Genomic DNA, 16,234 nt, shown 5'->3' on the forward strand with positions numbered 1-16,234 from the left:
GAGTGGTCTAATTAGCCCAAGAGAGGTAAAAAAGAAAGGGAAGACGAGGCGCAAAAGAGGGCTGATTAAGGAAGAAAGATGGGAGAAAGGGGATTTCGTACCTTTGAAACTCAAGACTCTCGTGCTGAGCAGTGGCGTGAGGTTCGGTGCTGGATCTCAGCGCTTAGCCTGAGAGCCTGCTTCTTTATACAGTCAAGACCAGTGTTAGGCGAACAGGTGACGTGGTCGAAAGTCGGCCCCGGGGGCCAGGCAGCCCAATTAGTAAGTACATTTGTTTGCTTCCTGCTCATAGGGCAATGTCGGTGGACAAAGGAACTCATTTCCAGGTAATGATCTATCTAACTGGGCCTTCAAGTTGAGTCATGGAGCATAGTGAGGTCTCACCCTGTCACCGATCTTATCCACGAAGGCACACAGGAGATTTTCATATCTGATTAGACTAGAGTGCCCGCAAGGGCATGGTAGTGACTCAACAATATGATATCAGGATTAGGAGATTACGATCCGGAACTCCATTCTCACAGGACAATCATACTCCGGACCGGCACGACCTTGTAGTAGGGAAACCACTATGTTTCAAATAGTATTGATCGGTTGGGAATCCAGGGAGCTTAATTAAATTGTAGGGTGTTGCTCTGTTGGCCTGATGACTGGCGGAATCAAGTTTTTAAAGCAAATCATGCCATGGAGATAATCTCAGAGGCCAAGCTGTGGAGACTCATGGCCTTTCTCTTCCAATGCCACAATCATTAATCACTAGAGTGACATGGGGCTTCATTCGCTCTCCTTTTAGACTTCCAAGTGGCAGGGAAACTCTTGCCTGTTGTGTCTTGTTGTGAGCAAGCACCAAAAATGACGCTATTACTCCCGTGTCTCAGTTCAAAGTGGCTGAGTCGCTAAGGGTTGGCGGCGATCATAATGGCACTTTTATCGACCCCGATACACCGAGGTCTATCCGATTGGCTATGGGCAAGATAGTACTATGTAGACTAGATGCTAAATCTATGTTGTAAATAATTTCACAGTTTATAACTGGATTCAAGCAAATTTCACCCTCTTCTCAGTCCATCCAGGCCTCAGATCCTTAGTGTCCATCGAAGCAACATCCAACGAACTATCAGCAACATAATTAACCCGCCAGTCGATGCCAATACTAGCCCCTTCCTCACTCTGCGCCCAAACCGTTACTCCAATTGTATTCTCCCCGGTATAATCCAAAATTCCCACAGGAACAGGATAAACAACCTGATTTCCAATATAAGGGTTATACCTTCCATACTGGTATCCGTTGACAAACAACTGAGCACGATATTTTGTTGTCGCACCAGCTGGCGTAGAAAGAACAAATGAGATAGAAACATCGGTATGTGCAGGGATAGAGAGGGGAATGGTAGTACGGAAGAAGCGAACCGTCGCACCCTTGAAGCTAAGAACAGACTTTGTTGACTCCTCGGTGGACACCTCCTCTCCCCAGGTTGAGTCGTCAAAGCCGGGTAGATGCCATCCTACCCGCTCGGCATACAGTCCATCCTCGTTGTACACGCCGCGAACTGGGTCCAGGTCCGACTCCCCGCCTGCGGTGCCAGCTAGACGCCAGTGTGTAAAGCCCGAGTCCGAGCCGAGGAGGTTTGCGTCCATGATGCCGCGCGGGTTGAGGGCGCCAGTTGTTTGGTCGTGTCCTGTGTCGTCGTGGACTATTAGGAGAACATTTGGCCTTTCGGTTTGCAGGGTTGCGTTTGTGAATGACAGAGTTAGGTTTGCTTGGGATGTAGTGGCGTTGCCGAGGTAGGAAGTGAGGAATTTGCCGTTTAGCCAGGCGGACCAGCCGCTGTGAGGAGTAGGTCAGGTTTATGGTGGTTAATGTGATGGTGGTGAAACTTACAATGCAGATCCTCCTTGGACGTTGATGAAGGCTCCCGTCGCTGTTCCGTTGAAGTATCCGCGCCATAGACGGACGCCGTTGTGGAATCCGTATTGGTCAGCGTAGAGGACGGGTAGACTTGTCGGGGTTCGAGGGTTTAGAGTCGTCATGTGGTTGGCATCTGCAATATCAGCTACTTTTCCTCGCGTGATGCTCATAACAGTGAGTAACTTACCAACCCACGCCACGCCGGAATCATCATAGTCTGTGAACCGCTCTGGCAGACTATCTTTCGATTTCCATGAAGTCAAACTCGGCAGCTTGATAGATTTTGGAGCACTGAGCGAGCCTTTGAGACTGCCGTACTCAGTCGAATGTGTCTGGACCTTCCTTCCATTCCAGGTCACAGACTTGACACCTTTTGGTGCAAAGACATCCAGTGTAGTTGCATTGACGACATCACCGGTTAACGTGAGTGTTTGGCCTGACAGCTTAGCATTGCGAACGAGATATGGACCCTGGACGAGAACTGCAGCGATGATTAGTCTTTTTAACATGAGAGAATAATAGATAGAACATACCACTCTCTGTCTCCGGCACGAATGGATCATTTGTGAGTGCAGGAGCCCAGAAGTCATACGCCGCCTTTCTATCAAGCACGATAACTCTAACACCGTGATCGTATTCCAGAACAGTCATGCCAGTGGATTGCGTGAACGAGGTCGTCAGACCGCCATGTTCTTTGATGAACTTGACCCGCGAACATCCCTGGCATTTCTTGATAGAACCCTTCTTAGCTCCCTTGATAGAGAACTCCCCAGACTCGCCAGTCGGAACCCAGAGAACCAGTGTAGCCTTCTTATCCAAGACAGTATATGTCAACACCTCGGCCGTGGAGTAGAGCAGCGTGTTCGAGCCGAAGGTGAAGTCCGTCACAATGATCTTTGACTGGTGCCCGTTCAAGCGAATATTATTGGCATATCTAGGGACTGTCAGGGCGCCGACCGAAGTATTAACTTTTAAATGGAACGGCTCATTCGTGGAGAGGGAGGTGTTCGTGTGGAAAGTAGGATAGAAGGCAGCTTTCGTCTCCGGATTCCGGAGCTCATAAGCCCTCACAGCAGAGTTATCAGTGTATTGCGTTCCATTACCAACCAACTCAGTCATAGTCAGATCCCTGGCAGAGCGAGTGAACAATGCCAGCAGTTTAGTCTCATGGTACTTTGACCAGATAGACCGGTCCTCTGAAATAGGCGCGGAGTAGTCATAGCTGCTAGCCGTCACTGGCGCAGCCATAGCACCGGGATTTTGACCACCAAACATCATGTACAACGACATTGCTGTCACACGCTGCCCGATGTTCCATCGGTAGAACAGGTTGGCAAAGTCATCGCCGATATCTTCGGGGCATCCACCTTCAGGTCCGCCCCAGGGATTGTACGAACCGCCCTGAAACTCGGGCATGAAACCAGGCATCCTGGGCTGGGATTCTTGGAAGTAATCATGGTATTCCAGGACCTGGAAGGGGATGTATGGGCCATTGGTGGAAGTGCATTGGCTGAGATCGCAAGTCCAACACTGATACGCGAAGTCGTTAGCTTTTGTTGCTCTCCCTCCCCCTATCGGAGACGTAAAACACCACATACCGAAGGATACGAGTCCACACCAGAGACATCAACATTTCCACCCACATCAGTTCCAGCAGACCAGTCTTTCCCCCACGAGTGTGTTTTCATATTAGGATCATTTACGGTCAGCGGTAGCGTAATACCATTCTCACGGGCATTGGCCTTCAGCAGTTCCATATAAGCAATGGCGGTCTCATTCGGTACACGCAAGGAAGGATCACCCAGCCATTGCATCCCATACTCATTCTCAATCTGATACACGATAGAGTTATGGCCATCAGTTACTTGGTAGCGGCTAGTGATCTCCGTCACTTCGGTAAAGTACGGTGTCCAGGCATTCGTATATCGGTCATCATCATTGCGGAGGGTGCCGTACCCACCCGTAGTCAGCCACAACGGGAAGCCGCCAGCATTGGCTTCAGCGTTGACGTACGGGCCGGGCCGAACGATGATGTACAGACCCAATTCCTTGGCGAGCTCGAAGATAGGGGTGATATCACGAGCCCCGGTGGTGAAGTCCACTGTTGCGTTGTTCGGTGCATGGTATGCCCAGCTGGTGTAGAAGGCGAAAGCTGTGAAACCGGCTGCTTTTATTTTCTCGAGGATGTCGCGCCATAGGGCTGGGACGGGAATACGCCAGTAGTGGAATTCACCAGAGAAGATGAAGATACGTTGACCATTTACCTGGAAGCTGTAGTGGTCCCATTGTACAACGGTGTTGAGGCCGTTATCTTGCAGTGGCCATTGCGTGGTGGCTTCGTTTGCTTTGGCTGCGGCTCCGAGACAAGCTAGCGCTAGCAAACAATTGAAGAAGCGCGTCATCTTGTGCCGTAAACTGACTGTAATACATTGGGGGCATTACTGGCCATTTATGTTTCTCAACTGAATAAGTAAATACGTTCGACTGTCAAAGCGGATGTTTATTTTCCCTTCCTCGATTTGGATTTGTGGAATTTCTATTTAGACGGAGAAACCCCACACTAAAAAGATGCGAGTAGATGTTATGTAGCTTCCAAGGTTCTTTGCTATAGTAGGCGAAGGAGGAAAACAAAGTTAGGCTAATCCATATGATCTATCTCGGGACTTACAAGGTTTACTTCTTGGGATTACATGTGTTTGACTTGTATAGAACTATATCCTAGAACCCACCGGATATACAAGTCCCCCCCCCCCCCCACCCCGGGATTACTTCGGAAACGGATAATAAAGAGTTTTGATAATAAAAAATATACAAAATAATATATGCTTACACAAACTGCTATGAATAGAACGCTGTAAAACCAAAAAAAACCGTCTGGTCTATGAAAGACAAGAGTCGGGATGTATTTCCCCGGATATACCGAGCTGGCATTACTTCCAACCCGAACATAAGAGCTATCATAACCAATCATTTTTTAAAACCCAAAACTCCAAAAGTATGCGATATAGGAATATTCCAACACTCTAAAAGATATTTTAAGCATTGTTATCCAATACGCCGAATGGGTTCTCGCCATTTGTGGTTGGGCTGCTGGAGGGAGGATCCTTCTCGACCTTTTGCTTCTTGGCCCCCTTCTTGGCGGGGACCTTGGCGAAGCCCTCTTCAGACTCTGACCGACTAACCGATGCCGAGGCAGTCTTTGCCTTGGAGGCAGCAGCCGAGCGGGTGCGGATCGGCGAGCCAGGAATGGCCTTGTCAGCGATCTTCTGGGCCTGAGCCTTCATGACTTCGTCATCGGTGGTAAACTCGCTGTTCTCGCCCTCAATGGCAGCCTTGCGAATCTCGCGGCTCAGGCTCTTAAGAGCATCCAGACCGGCCTTCTCAGCGGCCTCCATGTGTGTTGGCTGCTTCACTCCTGGGTCCTTGCGGTTCAGGTAGGAGCGGACGAAGAAGCGCGCGAAGAGGTAGGTGAGGGGAAGGAGGTAGGAGACATTGAGCCAGATAGCGAATGCCTGTCCGGTGGTGTCGGCACAGGTCACCATCTGCTGAGAGTAACCGGATTGCTGGACAGGGGCGGCTTGGAAAGAAGTGCCCACGTTCTCAGCAAGTCCTTCTGCGCCCGCAGCCCGGAATGCCAGCTTCTTCAACCAGGAGATCGAACCAACCTCGGCAGTGGCAGAAGCGGCGGCAGAAGCGGCATCGGTCAGCTGCTGCAGGGCGGCACTACCGGACGGGTAGGGGATAGTGTAGTGGACGAATAAGTAGGCGGCGGCCATGTTGGTTCCAAAGACGAACTGGGTGATTTGCATGGTGGTCAAGCTGCGCTTGATGGCATTAGGGACGCGAATGCGGAGAGCAGTGAAGGTGTAGTAGGTGTACTAAAGCGAGGAAAGAAGTTAGTAACTTGGTCGAACAAATCACAATGCAACTGTCCAACTTACCATCATAGCGTGAATGGCCGAGTTAACCAGGCAGAAGATCCAAATGGGAGCCGCCATGTAGCGGATACCAGCCCACATGCACATCATAGCTCCTGCGTGGTGGTAGGTCTGTAGGGTGGAGCTCTTCTTGCCCTTGGCCAGAATGATCGCGGTGTCCACAACCTCGTAGAACTTGGAGAGATAGAAGAACCAGCCGAAGTAGGCCAATCCCTGGTTCCACAGACGGCCGGCATCAGTGGGGTCTGGCATGCCGTTGGTGAGGTGGAAGGCAGGGTTGGGAATCGACCACTCGTTGGTAATGGGACTGTAGATGGCGGCATTTCCGTAACCACGGGGTCCATTGATCTTGCACAGGGAGTCTACAAGTCCAACCAGTCCGTGGGGATCGTCGCTATCCGGGAAAGAGCTTCTGAATGCCAGGAACATGCCAACGAAGGTCCATGCGGAGTACACAGCTAGGAAGACATTGTGGAGAACGACGAACAGCTTGAACAAACGGGTGTTGCTGAACGCATATGGCTTATATCCGCGGCTCTTGTTGATGCGATTGATTAGGACCACAGTGAGCGCGTAGACAGTGGCGATTGTGATCGGCAGCCGGACGTCCAGCACCTTGTTGTAGAGATCGGTCGGGATGTTGAAGGGCTGCTTCCATGTTGGGGAGTCGACGTGAGGCGCAGGGATGGTCACTGGAAGTTCGTGAGGAGGGAAGGCGAGGAGAGAGGCGGGAGGGAAGGCAATGCGAACAATCGCCTGGCCAAATTTGGTCGGCACGTTGAAGTCGTGCATGGTGATAGCTACGCGGAATCAATTCAACGCGTCCACTAGAGGAGTGATTTTTTTTCTAAAGAAAAAAAAAGAATACAAGAGAAAATATATGCGATTTCTAAAGAAAAAAAGGTAAGGAAAAAAAAAGAAGACGTTGAAGTCCAGTGGAGACCCAAATAACCTGGTCCTCTAAATTTCTCAACAACCTTGGACGATCTCGAACCGCCCGCGTTTAGTTTGTTGGGAATTCCAAGGCTTGGCCATGAAACATGCCGAGGTTAGCCCTGGAGTATCGCCACTTGCTAACAGGCCCTTTGAAGATCGTATGTTGTACAATGTATTTGTATGAAATAGGCATGCAACATGTGAATTCTTTGTCTCTTAATTCCAATTTATCTTGGATGTTGGGGAAGATAACGTAAGCGAATCATGCTGCGTTGGAATACTTCAAATTCCTCAATTCTTTAGAACATGAAACCGGAAACCTGGACAAGTAGTATAGATAAGTACTCTGAACAGGTTAAATATATGGACATTTCTGCCTTGGAGGGTTGTAGAGGCCCTATACCAGCCCTACAGGGAGGAAACTTCTGCTGAGTCAGCTGAACAAGGTTCCAAGTTCATCGGAACCTTTGAACTAAAGTTTGACTTTTGAAGGTTAAATCAAAAAAAGCAAAAAAAAGTGTGATTTTGCAGGGATCGCGGGATCACTGAGATCAGCTACTTGTTGGGAGTTTTGACCTACAATCGTCCCAACAAGTTGGGGATATGCAATCAGATATAAAAAAAAAATTTCGGATCACATGCAGCCTCGGTCTCACCGTCAAACGAAATATGAGACTCAATGGTATGGACACTATGTATGACGTACCCCGTACAGCTAAAGTCCACGGGTACATCATAAAGCTTAGATCGGGACATATCGTCATTATGACAAAATTGTTTCATTTCCGTCCTGTTTATGCTGTAAAGAGAAACCCTCAACGCCAGAAATGCACAACATAATACACGGTTAAATGTACAGTCCTTAACGAGGCTTGGTGCTATGGGGAACGGGTGGAGGTCCTGAGAGTGATGGCGATGAAGCGTCAACAGGTGACGCACGAAATTCAGCCCGTTTAGGAGGTGGGGGAGGGGCCTTCTTGCGTTGGGCTTGAGTTTGAATATCGGGCTCTGTGGGTGATGCCACTGGAGAGTTCGACTGGGCAGTGGAGATGGGACGAGGAGGTGGGCGTGGAATCCGTTTGTTGGCATCCGCGGAGAACTTCCGGTCCTCCACAAATGTGTTAAAGCGCGAGGTGACCCCACCCCACTTCTCCTTACCCATGTCGATCTTGTCGGCATGGCGTTCACGGAAATCTTGCACAGATGATGAGCCCCGCGCGGGCTCGGCCGGTTCCAAGTTCATGCTAGAAGCATTAGACGTGGGCCGGGCTGGTGGGGTAGGCGCTGCTGGAGAGGAGCCAGTGAACCGCGACGCGTAACCACTCAACTTCTGTTTACCTGAATCGATTGAATCCGCGTGGCGCTCACGGAAGTCACCGTATTTCTGTTTGCCTGTATCGATGGTATCTGCATGACGCTCACGGAAGTCCCCATACTTCTGTTTCCCCGAGTCGATGGTACCTGCGTGGCGCTCGCGGAAGTTCTGGACAGACGACGTGCTGCTCGCAGATTGCGGTTCGATGTTCGTCGAGGCTTGAGCAGGCGGGGTGGGTTCTGATGGAGATCCCGAGGTATTCATCCGGGAGAAGCGCGACTGCAGCTCATTGACAGGCGTATGTGCTGGCGACGAAGATTTCTCACGACCGATTCCAAATCCAGGCACCGAGACTCCCGCGTTGGCTAGGCGGGACGTAGCATCTTGATTGATATAATCGTGGGAGAGTACAGGTGCAGGGGAATAAGCAGGCGGGGCGTCGGAGCTCGGGGATCCATTGCGTGCAGGAAGTCGAGGCGGGGGCTTCGGTGGTTTTGACTTTGATATTGAGCTTGAGGCGGAACTTGCCGAGTCTAGTCGCCGTACTGGTGGTGGAGGGAGATGGTCTGTAGAAAGGCCGCTTGTGTCGACGCGATATGGGACCGGAGGTGGGGCAGGCTTTTGGAATTGTTCCTCCTCTGCTTCCGCTACTTCCCGTCCATGGGCTTCCTGGGCGTTTATTTGGTCCTGAGATAGCGGAGCTCCCAAACCCCGGCGGTCTGGTGTTGTCTGATTTGGCACCGCGGCCGCTCCATGGTAATTTATATGCTTGGGAGGTGGTCCAAAGGAAGATGGGTCTTTCAGGGCCGACAATGGCTGTGAAACATGATCGGAGCGGCTGGGGTTGGATTCATTGCCCTTGCCCATCCAGCCAGCCTGGAAGCGAGCAAATATTAACACCAATGGCCGAGTCGTGAATACACGGAGGGTTAACTTACCACTTGGCCCCTGATACCGCCCTGTGATGAGCCCTGGCGGTTGGAGTCGCTTTCTTTGCCCTTTCCCATCAACCCAGCCTAGTAGTAAGTATAAGAGTCAGCATCAATGGCCACCTGAGTTGCGAGTCTGAGAGAGTCTTGAGGGAAGAGCTTACCACGGAGCTTCTAATACCCCCCTGTGATGAGGAGCCCTGTCCAGAGCTAGAGGAGTCGCCTTCCTTGCCCTTTCCCATCCACCCAGCCTAATAGCGAGTAAAGGTCAGTATCATAAGCCGCGTTGCGCGTCCCTGAGGGCGATAGATGGGCTTACCACTTGGTTAACGCCTTTAAAATCACCACGCCAACTCTCTTTTCCACCATCCTTGCCTTCAGGGTGCCACCCACCCTTTATGGTATTGCGTAAACCACTCATTATGCTGTATGCCGTAGACCTCGGAAGTGCGGGGATGTTGTGAAGTGGTTGGGGAAGCTGTGACGACGATATCTCCACTTGGTCACGTGTGAGATTGATCCGCATTACTACAATTGTACCCCGTACGGAGTACATAGATTCACATGGTCTACTAAGTGGGCATTATGCGGGGTGCGAATCGTCCGATACTTCGCTTTCTACGACAGACCACGATGTTACGAAAGAGAACTGCCCTCGAAAGGTGCAGAAGTCAGCGTCCAAAACCTGGAGTCTAACCTAGACGACCCACGTGTGTATTCATGGAGTGTCTGTAGTCACACCCATCATGTACAGTATCCTGTAATGCTTCCAGCTCTATTTTGTTAAACACTTAGATTGTTGACTCAACATCGCACAACAACTGGACACTTATAGCCTGATAATGGGAGGTTGGTGCTCCTGGCCCATGTGGGGGGAGAAATGAAATGGAGATCGAATCAATGCATTAGAGCCCAAAAATCCTTTCAGATTTTGTGTGCTGGACAATTGCCGGGTTCACACGAATCAGGATGCACATTATCCAGCCAAGACGGTCATTCTACCTAGTGTCGTTTGTCGGCCGCTCGATCTCGAGTACTCGGGTACTATCCCACAAAATCCTTAGGAAAAAGTGCCCCTCCAAAAATTTGATTACTACATTACTACGTATTCGACATGGCAGGTATTTTGAATCTTTTAGAAATCCTTCAGCTTCCGGAAACGACTATCGATGTTGAAACAATACTTACCCAGTTCCTTACCCTGAGCGACGCTGACAAGGCAACTTGTCGCCTAAATACAGCGGAGAGAATATTTCCAGCAATTTTTGGAGATGATGCCATAATACACAGCGATGTCAATTTCTCGACGCAGAATGAAACAACTTGGTACCGAATCTCATTGTCCTCTCTTGCGCACATCTAATTTCCCATCGCAAGGTCTACCAACTGTCAGCTGGCTCCTGGCATTATTGTTACACCGCAGACTCCTCGGGATGTTGGCAAAGTTCTCGCGCTCTGCCGATTTCTGGACATCAAGTTCTCCGTCCGCAGCGGCGGCCATCTTCACAACCCAGGATTCACAAGTAACAATGGCGGCATGGTTCTCTTGATGAAGAGATTCAACACGGTCAGCCTCTCCGAAGATCGCTTAACAGCAGATATTGGAGTCGGACAAACCTGGTTTGATGTCTATAAAGCTCTCGAAAAGTATGGACTCACAGTAACTGGGGGACGTCAGCCTTCCGTGGGTGTTGCTGGCTTGCTTCTGGGGGGAGGCCTGGCATTTCAGAACAGTGAGCGTGGATTGAGCTCTCATGGTGTCGTGGAATATGAGGTAAATGGCGAATGGGCTTTTCTTATGCTGGTTAGAAATGCTGACTTTGTACCGAAGATTGTTCTAGCAGACTCGACAGTTGCCAAGGTCAACGCTACCAGCAACAAGGACCTCTTCTGGGCCCTGAAAGGCGGAGGCCCTAACTTTGGTAAGGCTATCTCAATTCAATTAACAAATTTATCTCTCGGTTCTAATTTTCTATTGTTGGCGATAGGTGTCGTGACGAAAGTCACCATGTCAACACTTCCCAACAATATATGGTGTGAAGGTCTAATTTACTCCCCAGGAGAAAATACAAATCTCTTCAAATCTATCATGAACTACCACAAAGCGAGCGAAAAGGACCCCAAGGCTAATCTAATATGCCACTTTATGGAAGACGCCACACTCTTCATTTTCCTTTATGCTGGCACGGTTGACCACAAACCAGCTGTTTTCGACACCTTTGATAAGATCGAGTGTCTAACCCGGGTGCTTCCATCTAAAATATACACGGTCTTTGAGGTTGTCAATCTCTTCGCAAATTTTACCACTACTGAGCCTAAGAGGTATTACTTATCCCCTTGTCTAAACCGACTCACCCACTAACCCTTTCTGGTCCAGCCATGATATGCGAGTCATGACAAGTCTTCCTGACTTGGATGTCTACAACGCCATTGAATCATGTCGTCTTGAGCAACTGGAAGCAGTAAAAAGCGTCCACGGGGCTCGTCTGATTATGAACATTCAGCCTATTTCTTCCAGCGCTTCTAGGGCCTGCGATAACCAAGGGGGCAATCCTCTAGGCCTAAAGCCCGAGTCACAGCAGTGTACGTATATGGACTGTAATAATCTGCTAGGTATTGACTTTGGCTAGGGCTCCTGGTTATGGTGGACTGGTCGCACCCAGAGGACGAGGCCACTATGCTGGCAGCAAGCCGTAAAATCATCGACCAAGCTGAGTTCGTTGCGAAGAAGAATGGCACCTATCTTGATTTCAAGTATTCGAACTATTCTTCGCGAGACCAGGATCCATTGGCTGCCTATGGATCTGAGAATTTGAGCAAGCTCAGATCGGTTGCGAAGGAAGTCGACCCCCATGGTGTTTTCCAGAAGCTGCAAAATGACGGATGGCTGCTTTCCAAGACTGCCTAATAGGTGAAGTGAGGTTATCTTACGGCGAAAGAAAAAAAAGATGAACCTATTAAAAATGTGTATGTACAAGCTGTAAAATGGAAAGTGGATCACTAACGTATCATCTTTAGTCAAGGCTTTCTTGGAGGAATCGTCGAGTTAGATCGTTCTCAATCCATTGCTCAATTAGCCCAACGCTATTTCCGACAAGGTGATCGTAGTTTGCACCCTGTGGGATGAACATAGACTGATGTGCTATGACTTCGTCCATGTCCTCCATTAATATCGGCTCCCAATGGGCGTTATCGTTGTATTTCCAATGGTGTGATGGTAAGAGGATGAACTTGCGAAGTTGTTGTTTAGAGGGGTCTGAAGACTCTGTGGTTGTGACGGAGCCACTCTCTGTTGAGAGGGAAATGCTCCCTGAGAGGGACTCCTCTATTTGGTCGACTGAGGCTGAGGTAGACGGTGCAGTACTTGTATCATCCGCCAGCGGAGTATCCTTGTCATCGTTGGCCTTTTCGGTTACCAGGGAAGACTTAGAAGTGACGGTCTTCAAGGGCTTTCGTTTTAATGCCATGTCGTTCATGGAAGTGGTTACTTCGATTTCTTCGGAACTTGGCGTTTCTGAATATTCTTGCGGATGTACCTTCGTTGCATATTTATCCATATCAGCTTCGATCTTCCTGGCGGCCTTTTTCTCTTCTTTTGCAGCCTTTTCAGCTTTCTTTTCAGCTTTCGTCTTCGACTTCCGCGGTTTGCGGCCGGTGCTCGTGGTATAGTAATTGACAAATCGTACTCTCCAGGGACTGGACTCATCAGCTTCTAGCTCCATCAAGTGCCGGTATCGCTGACGAAGTTCAGAGTAATTATTGACACAACCAGCGAATTTCAATGGTGACATGATGCGATCAAAGATAGATCGTGAGAGATTGTCGGTGTTCTTGTTGACAAAATGCATAATTCCCTTGAGGAAGCCACGATCTACTAGGCGCACATCATTCATAAATGGGGGGTCAAAGTTGGGATTGGAAGGAGCGGGTTTAAAGGTTGGATTCAAGCCTAGTGATTCTTGTTCCCCTGCGAGCTTCTCTTCAGCTGCCGGGTCTTTCTTGGGCATTGAGCCCATGGTTCCTGTCGGTATTACACGGGGATGGATACCCAGAAAGGGCACATCAAATCCCACTACCCCCAAAATTCGATGCTTTGGTTGCCCATCTTGTTGTAGACGCGCAACGTCTGCAGCTAATATTCCACCGAGACTATGTCCCAGCAAGATGACATCCAGGTCATCTGCCTCATGTGGCGATAGCCTGTAAGTATCTCAATCAGCATATGTAACTAATTAGAAATCCAGGAAAAATGTTATTCCCGGGGGCAGGATCACATACCAAGTGCTGAAGTGATTCACAGCTGTTTGTATTTCGCCTTGAGACTTGTATCTGGGATACATGCGGGTGTACACCACGTGCGACTCCATCAGCGAGCCCGTTAACAGATCATGAACATGCAGCGGAAGGTCATGAAAGCTAGCTTCCGATCCCATGAATCCATGGATATAAATCAGTAATAATCTTCGCTTTTCTGTGGTTTGATATCCTCCCGGTCGAGGTAGCGACAGGGTAGAATGAGAGTGATCGATAGAAGTACGGATATTACCCTCCATGTCCATCGTTCCAAGCCAGAGAGGGAAGTTGAAATAGGAAAATGAACAACAGACTTCCCTTCTTGAGAGATGCGGGGGGCCGCAACCTTGGAAATTACCGATGCTTACTAAGTCAAGTCAAGACCAATATGGAGGGAAAAGATCAAAGAGCTATAATAATAATTTTATTTAAAGATATCTAATATATTCAAATCTATGCTGCCTAGTTATATAGTGTATCATTTAGGCCCACATAGACTCGTTTGCTGTCTAAGCCACAATATATGTAGAGACAAGATTGACATTGACACTTTCACGATATAAATAGTACACAAGAGGTTTGAATTTATACATTGCTCGTGAAATTCCTCAACCTCAAAACGTTTGTTCTCAATTGTTCATGGTACTCAGCTTATCAGTCAGATATACCAAGCAGAATTGCCATGCTCTCCCATAACGCATCCATGCTATATACAGCCATCTCACTTCCCCAAACATGCAATCTTCACACAAAATGTCTATACCGCCCCGTGTCCCTCAGCATGATTCGACACAGGTAAGGAATTATCCTGCACTCCCCATTCCCCTTCTTCAATCTTTTGCGCGTAGAATCGAACTAGCAGGCCGACAGTGATTGGGCCAATGATGGTATTCAAAAGAATGGCCCAGACGCCAGTGAAGAAACCTTCATCACTAACGTATGGAGTTTCGTTGTGCCCAATTTCGATGATCAATAGCCCAATCTCACCGCGTGCTACCATGGCAGATCCTAAAAGTGCTGCGGCGAGCCAGGCCCGGTTCCACCGATTTCCCTTCTCTTGCGAACCTCGTTCTTCGTCGCTAGTGCTGTTGCTTTCGTTCTTTGGTTGTCTCTTTTCCTTCTGCTTTTCATGTGACTCCTTTTTGGATTTGCTCACACCAGCAACTTGCCATATGGGGATCCAGATCCCAACGATACACTAAACGGAATGTGTTAACTTAAAGCCGAGAACATAATTTAGGGGTATCTGTATACCTTTGCAAATGCCATGAGAAGCGTGTAAACCACACCTCTCCAAATTCGTCCCCCCGTCCACAGCTGCACGAATGGAATCGCGAATCCGATACTTGCAAAGAACAGAGGCTCCATCAAATACTGTTGAGGTCCTAACAGATACTTTTCAAAGGTATGGATAAAAGTGGGACTTTTATCTGCCTCGCGCTCACCTTCCTCACGACTCATCACAACGAATGGTCCTTCGGGATGCTTGCTCGGTAGGTATGAGATAAATGCGCCCGCCAGAAAGGCACCAAACAGGACAGATGTACCAGCAAAGCCAGCGATGGCAACAAATGCCGAAAGAACAAGTGTCATGAGAATGATGTTAGAGATGTGGTCGAATCGCGCAAAGTGGTATTCAATGAACGTTCGGAAAAAAGGCGCAAAGACCCATTTGGTAACGATGGGTGTTACAATGGCCATGGCGATGGATGCCACTATGGGACGCCCAATAAGCCAACCCAGATTGACATTTCCCCCTTCTGAAGTTTTACCCAAGTCGGCAATAACACTATGCAGCTAGTCAGCTTGATGAACCACTCCCCAGTTCAAATAAATGACACACCTTAACATAACAAGTCCTACAACATCATCGATGACAGCAGCGCTCACTAGCACTGACCCTACTCGGGTCTCGGCGAGATTGACCGAGCCAGACGCAGAGCTGATCACAGCAAAGGTTGTCCCTGATTTTCATCAGCAATTGAAACGTGCGTATCAAGTGGAAATAAATTACCAAGTGAAGTAGCGGAAAGAGATGCGCCGATGATGAAGGTCTCAACCGCACCTGGCCCATGTTAGTTCTTTTTTTTTTTTACTGTAATAATTGGGCATAGAAAACCAACCATATCCAAAGCCAAGATATAGCAACAGGTACGAAAGACCAATGGGGAATAAAACTCCAGTCGCCGCTCCAATCATACTCAAAGTGAAATTCTGTTTAAGAAGATCAACACGGGTGCCAAGACCGCCTAGAGATTGATGACATCAGTAAAGAAGAAGCCAAGGAGCCAAGCAATGAAAACATTTTCACACCTTCGAAAATGATCAAAATCAGACCGACATATCCAAGAACGGAAAACGTCTCTTGCCATTTATGTTCAAGGAAATTGGCCAACGGTACACCGTAGATGATGCCGACGGCGATTTGGCCTATAATTCCGGCCTGGATTACCTTCGCCGAGACCCATTTTGCAAGGGAAAGGAAAAAGAAGAAAGAAACGATGATGAGGATATCGACAGCTGCAATAATTGATCAGTGAGGAAATGAGCAGAGGTCGATTAGGATATGCTTGGGTACATACTTCCGGGTTCGTGGTATGGGAGGAAGCCACCGGCCATACTAGGTGTTTATCTTCAAATCTTGTAGCTTACAAGATTGACAATGTTGAAGAGGGAATGCCAGCACTTAAGTTCACATTAAAATCTGAAGACCCATTTGTGGTCCTCACAGTCTGGGCAGTCTGGGCATGACCTGGGTGGATTCGAAGAAGCCTACAACATTCCAAGGTTGGATTACCAGAAACGGAACATTACTCATCTTAGCTTTCCAGGCCCCGGATTCTACGACTTTCACTATTCGAAGAACCGTACAATCATTCCTGTTACATCATCATAGTTACCTCATATCTCGGCC

The 16,234-nt window shown here is 48.7% G+C and overlaps 6 protein-coding genes across 6 annotated transcripts; 1 reads left to right on the top strand and 5 right to left on the bottom strand.

Annotated features, from left to right (window-relative positions):
* Positions 1-1,038: 1,038 nt before the first annotated feature.
* PGRI_031880 (glycoside hydrolase family 35 protein) lies at positions 1,039-4,311 on the bottom strand (the record flags this gene model as incomplete). The annotated part of the gene is made up of 4 exons (XM_040790901.1): positions 1,039-1,828; positions 1,883-2,390; positions 2,443-3,439; positions 3,508-4,311. The coding sequence occupies 4 exons, from the start codon at positions 4,309-4,311 to the stop codon at positions 1,039-1,041; spliced, it is 3,099 nt and encodes a 1,032-aa protein (XP_040647854.1).
* Positions 4,312-4,944: 633 nt separating this feature from the next.
* PGRI_031890 (elongation of very long chain fatty acids protein) lies at positions 4,945-6,639 on the bottom strand (the record flags this gene model as incomplete). The annotated part of the gene is made up of 2 exons (XM_040790902.1): positions 4,945-5,787; positions 5,851-6,639. 2 exons carry the CDS (start codon positions 6,637-6,639, stop codon positions 4,945-4,947), a joined length of 1,632 nt encoding a protein of 543 aa, XP_040647855.1.
* Positions 6,640-7,645: 1,006 nt separating this feature from the next.
* On the bottom strand, positions 7,646-9,448 carry PGRI_031900 (uncharacterized protein; the record flags this gene model as incomplete). Its single annotated transcript, XM_040790903.1, has 4 exons — positions 7,646-8,974; positions 9,037-9,114; positions 9,192-9,278; positions 9,347-9,448. The coding sequence occupies 4 exons, from the start codon at positions 9,446-9,448 to the stop codon at positions 7,646-7,648; spliced, it is 1,596 nt and encodes a 531-aa protein (XP_040647856.1).
* A 693-nt stretch (positions 9,449-10,141) lies between these two features.
* On the top strand, positions 10,142-11,935 carry PGRI_031910 (FAD-binding oxidoreductase; the record flags this gene model as incomplete). The annotated part of the gene is made up of 5 exons (XM_040790904.1): positions 10,142-10,353; positions 10,405-10,949; positions 11,016-11,349; positions 11,405-11,610; positions 11,658-11,935. 5 exons carry the CDS (start codon positions 10,142-10,144, stop codon positions 11,933-11,935), a joined length of 1,575 nt encoding a protein of 524 aa, XP_040647857.1.
* A 106-nt stretch (positions 11,936-12,041) lies between these two features.
* On the bottom strand, positions 12,042-13,394 carry PGRI_031920 (uncharacterized protein; the record flags this gene model as incomplete). Its single annotated transcript, XM_040790905.1, has 2 exons — positions 12,042-13,227; positions 13,306-13,394. 2 exons carry the CDS (start codon positions 13,392-13,394, stop codon positions 12,042-12,044), a joined length of 1,275 nt encoding a protein of 424 aa, XP_040647858.1.
* Positions 13,395-14,077: 683 nt separating this feature from the next.
* PGRI_031930 (cation:proton antiporter) lies at positions 14,078-15,939 on the bottom strand (the record flags this gene model as incomplete). Its single annotated transcript, XM_040790906.1, has 7 exons — positions 14,078-14,518; positions 14,575-15,109; positions 15,164-15,284; positions 15,335-15,385; positions 15,444-15,569; positions 15,634-15,840; positions 15,903-15,939. The coding sequence occupies 7 exons, from the start codon at positions 15,937-15,939 to the stop codon at positions 14,078-14,080; spliced, it is 1,518 nt and encodes a 505-aa protein (XP_040647859.1).
* Positions 15,940-16,234: the final 295 nt, after the last annotated feature.

Source organism: Penicillium griseofulvum, assembly GCF_001561935.1.
Source record: "Penicillium griseofulvum strain PG3 chromosome Unknown contig_80, whole genome shotgun sequence".
Lineage (NCBI taxonomy): Eukaryota > Fungi > Ascomycota > Eurotiomycetes > Eurotiales > Aspergillaceae > Penicillium > Penicillium griseofulvum.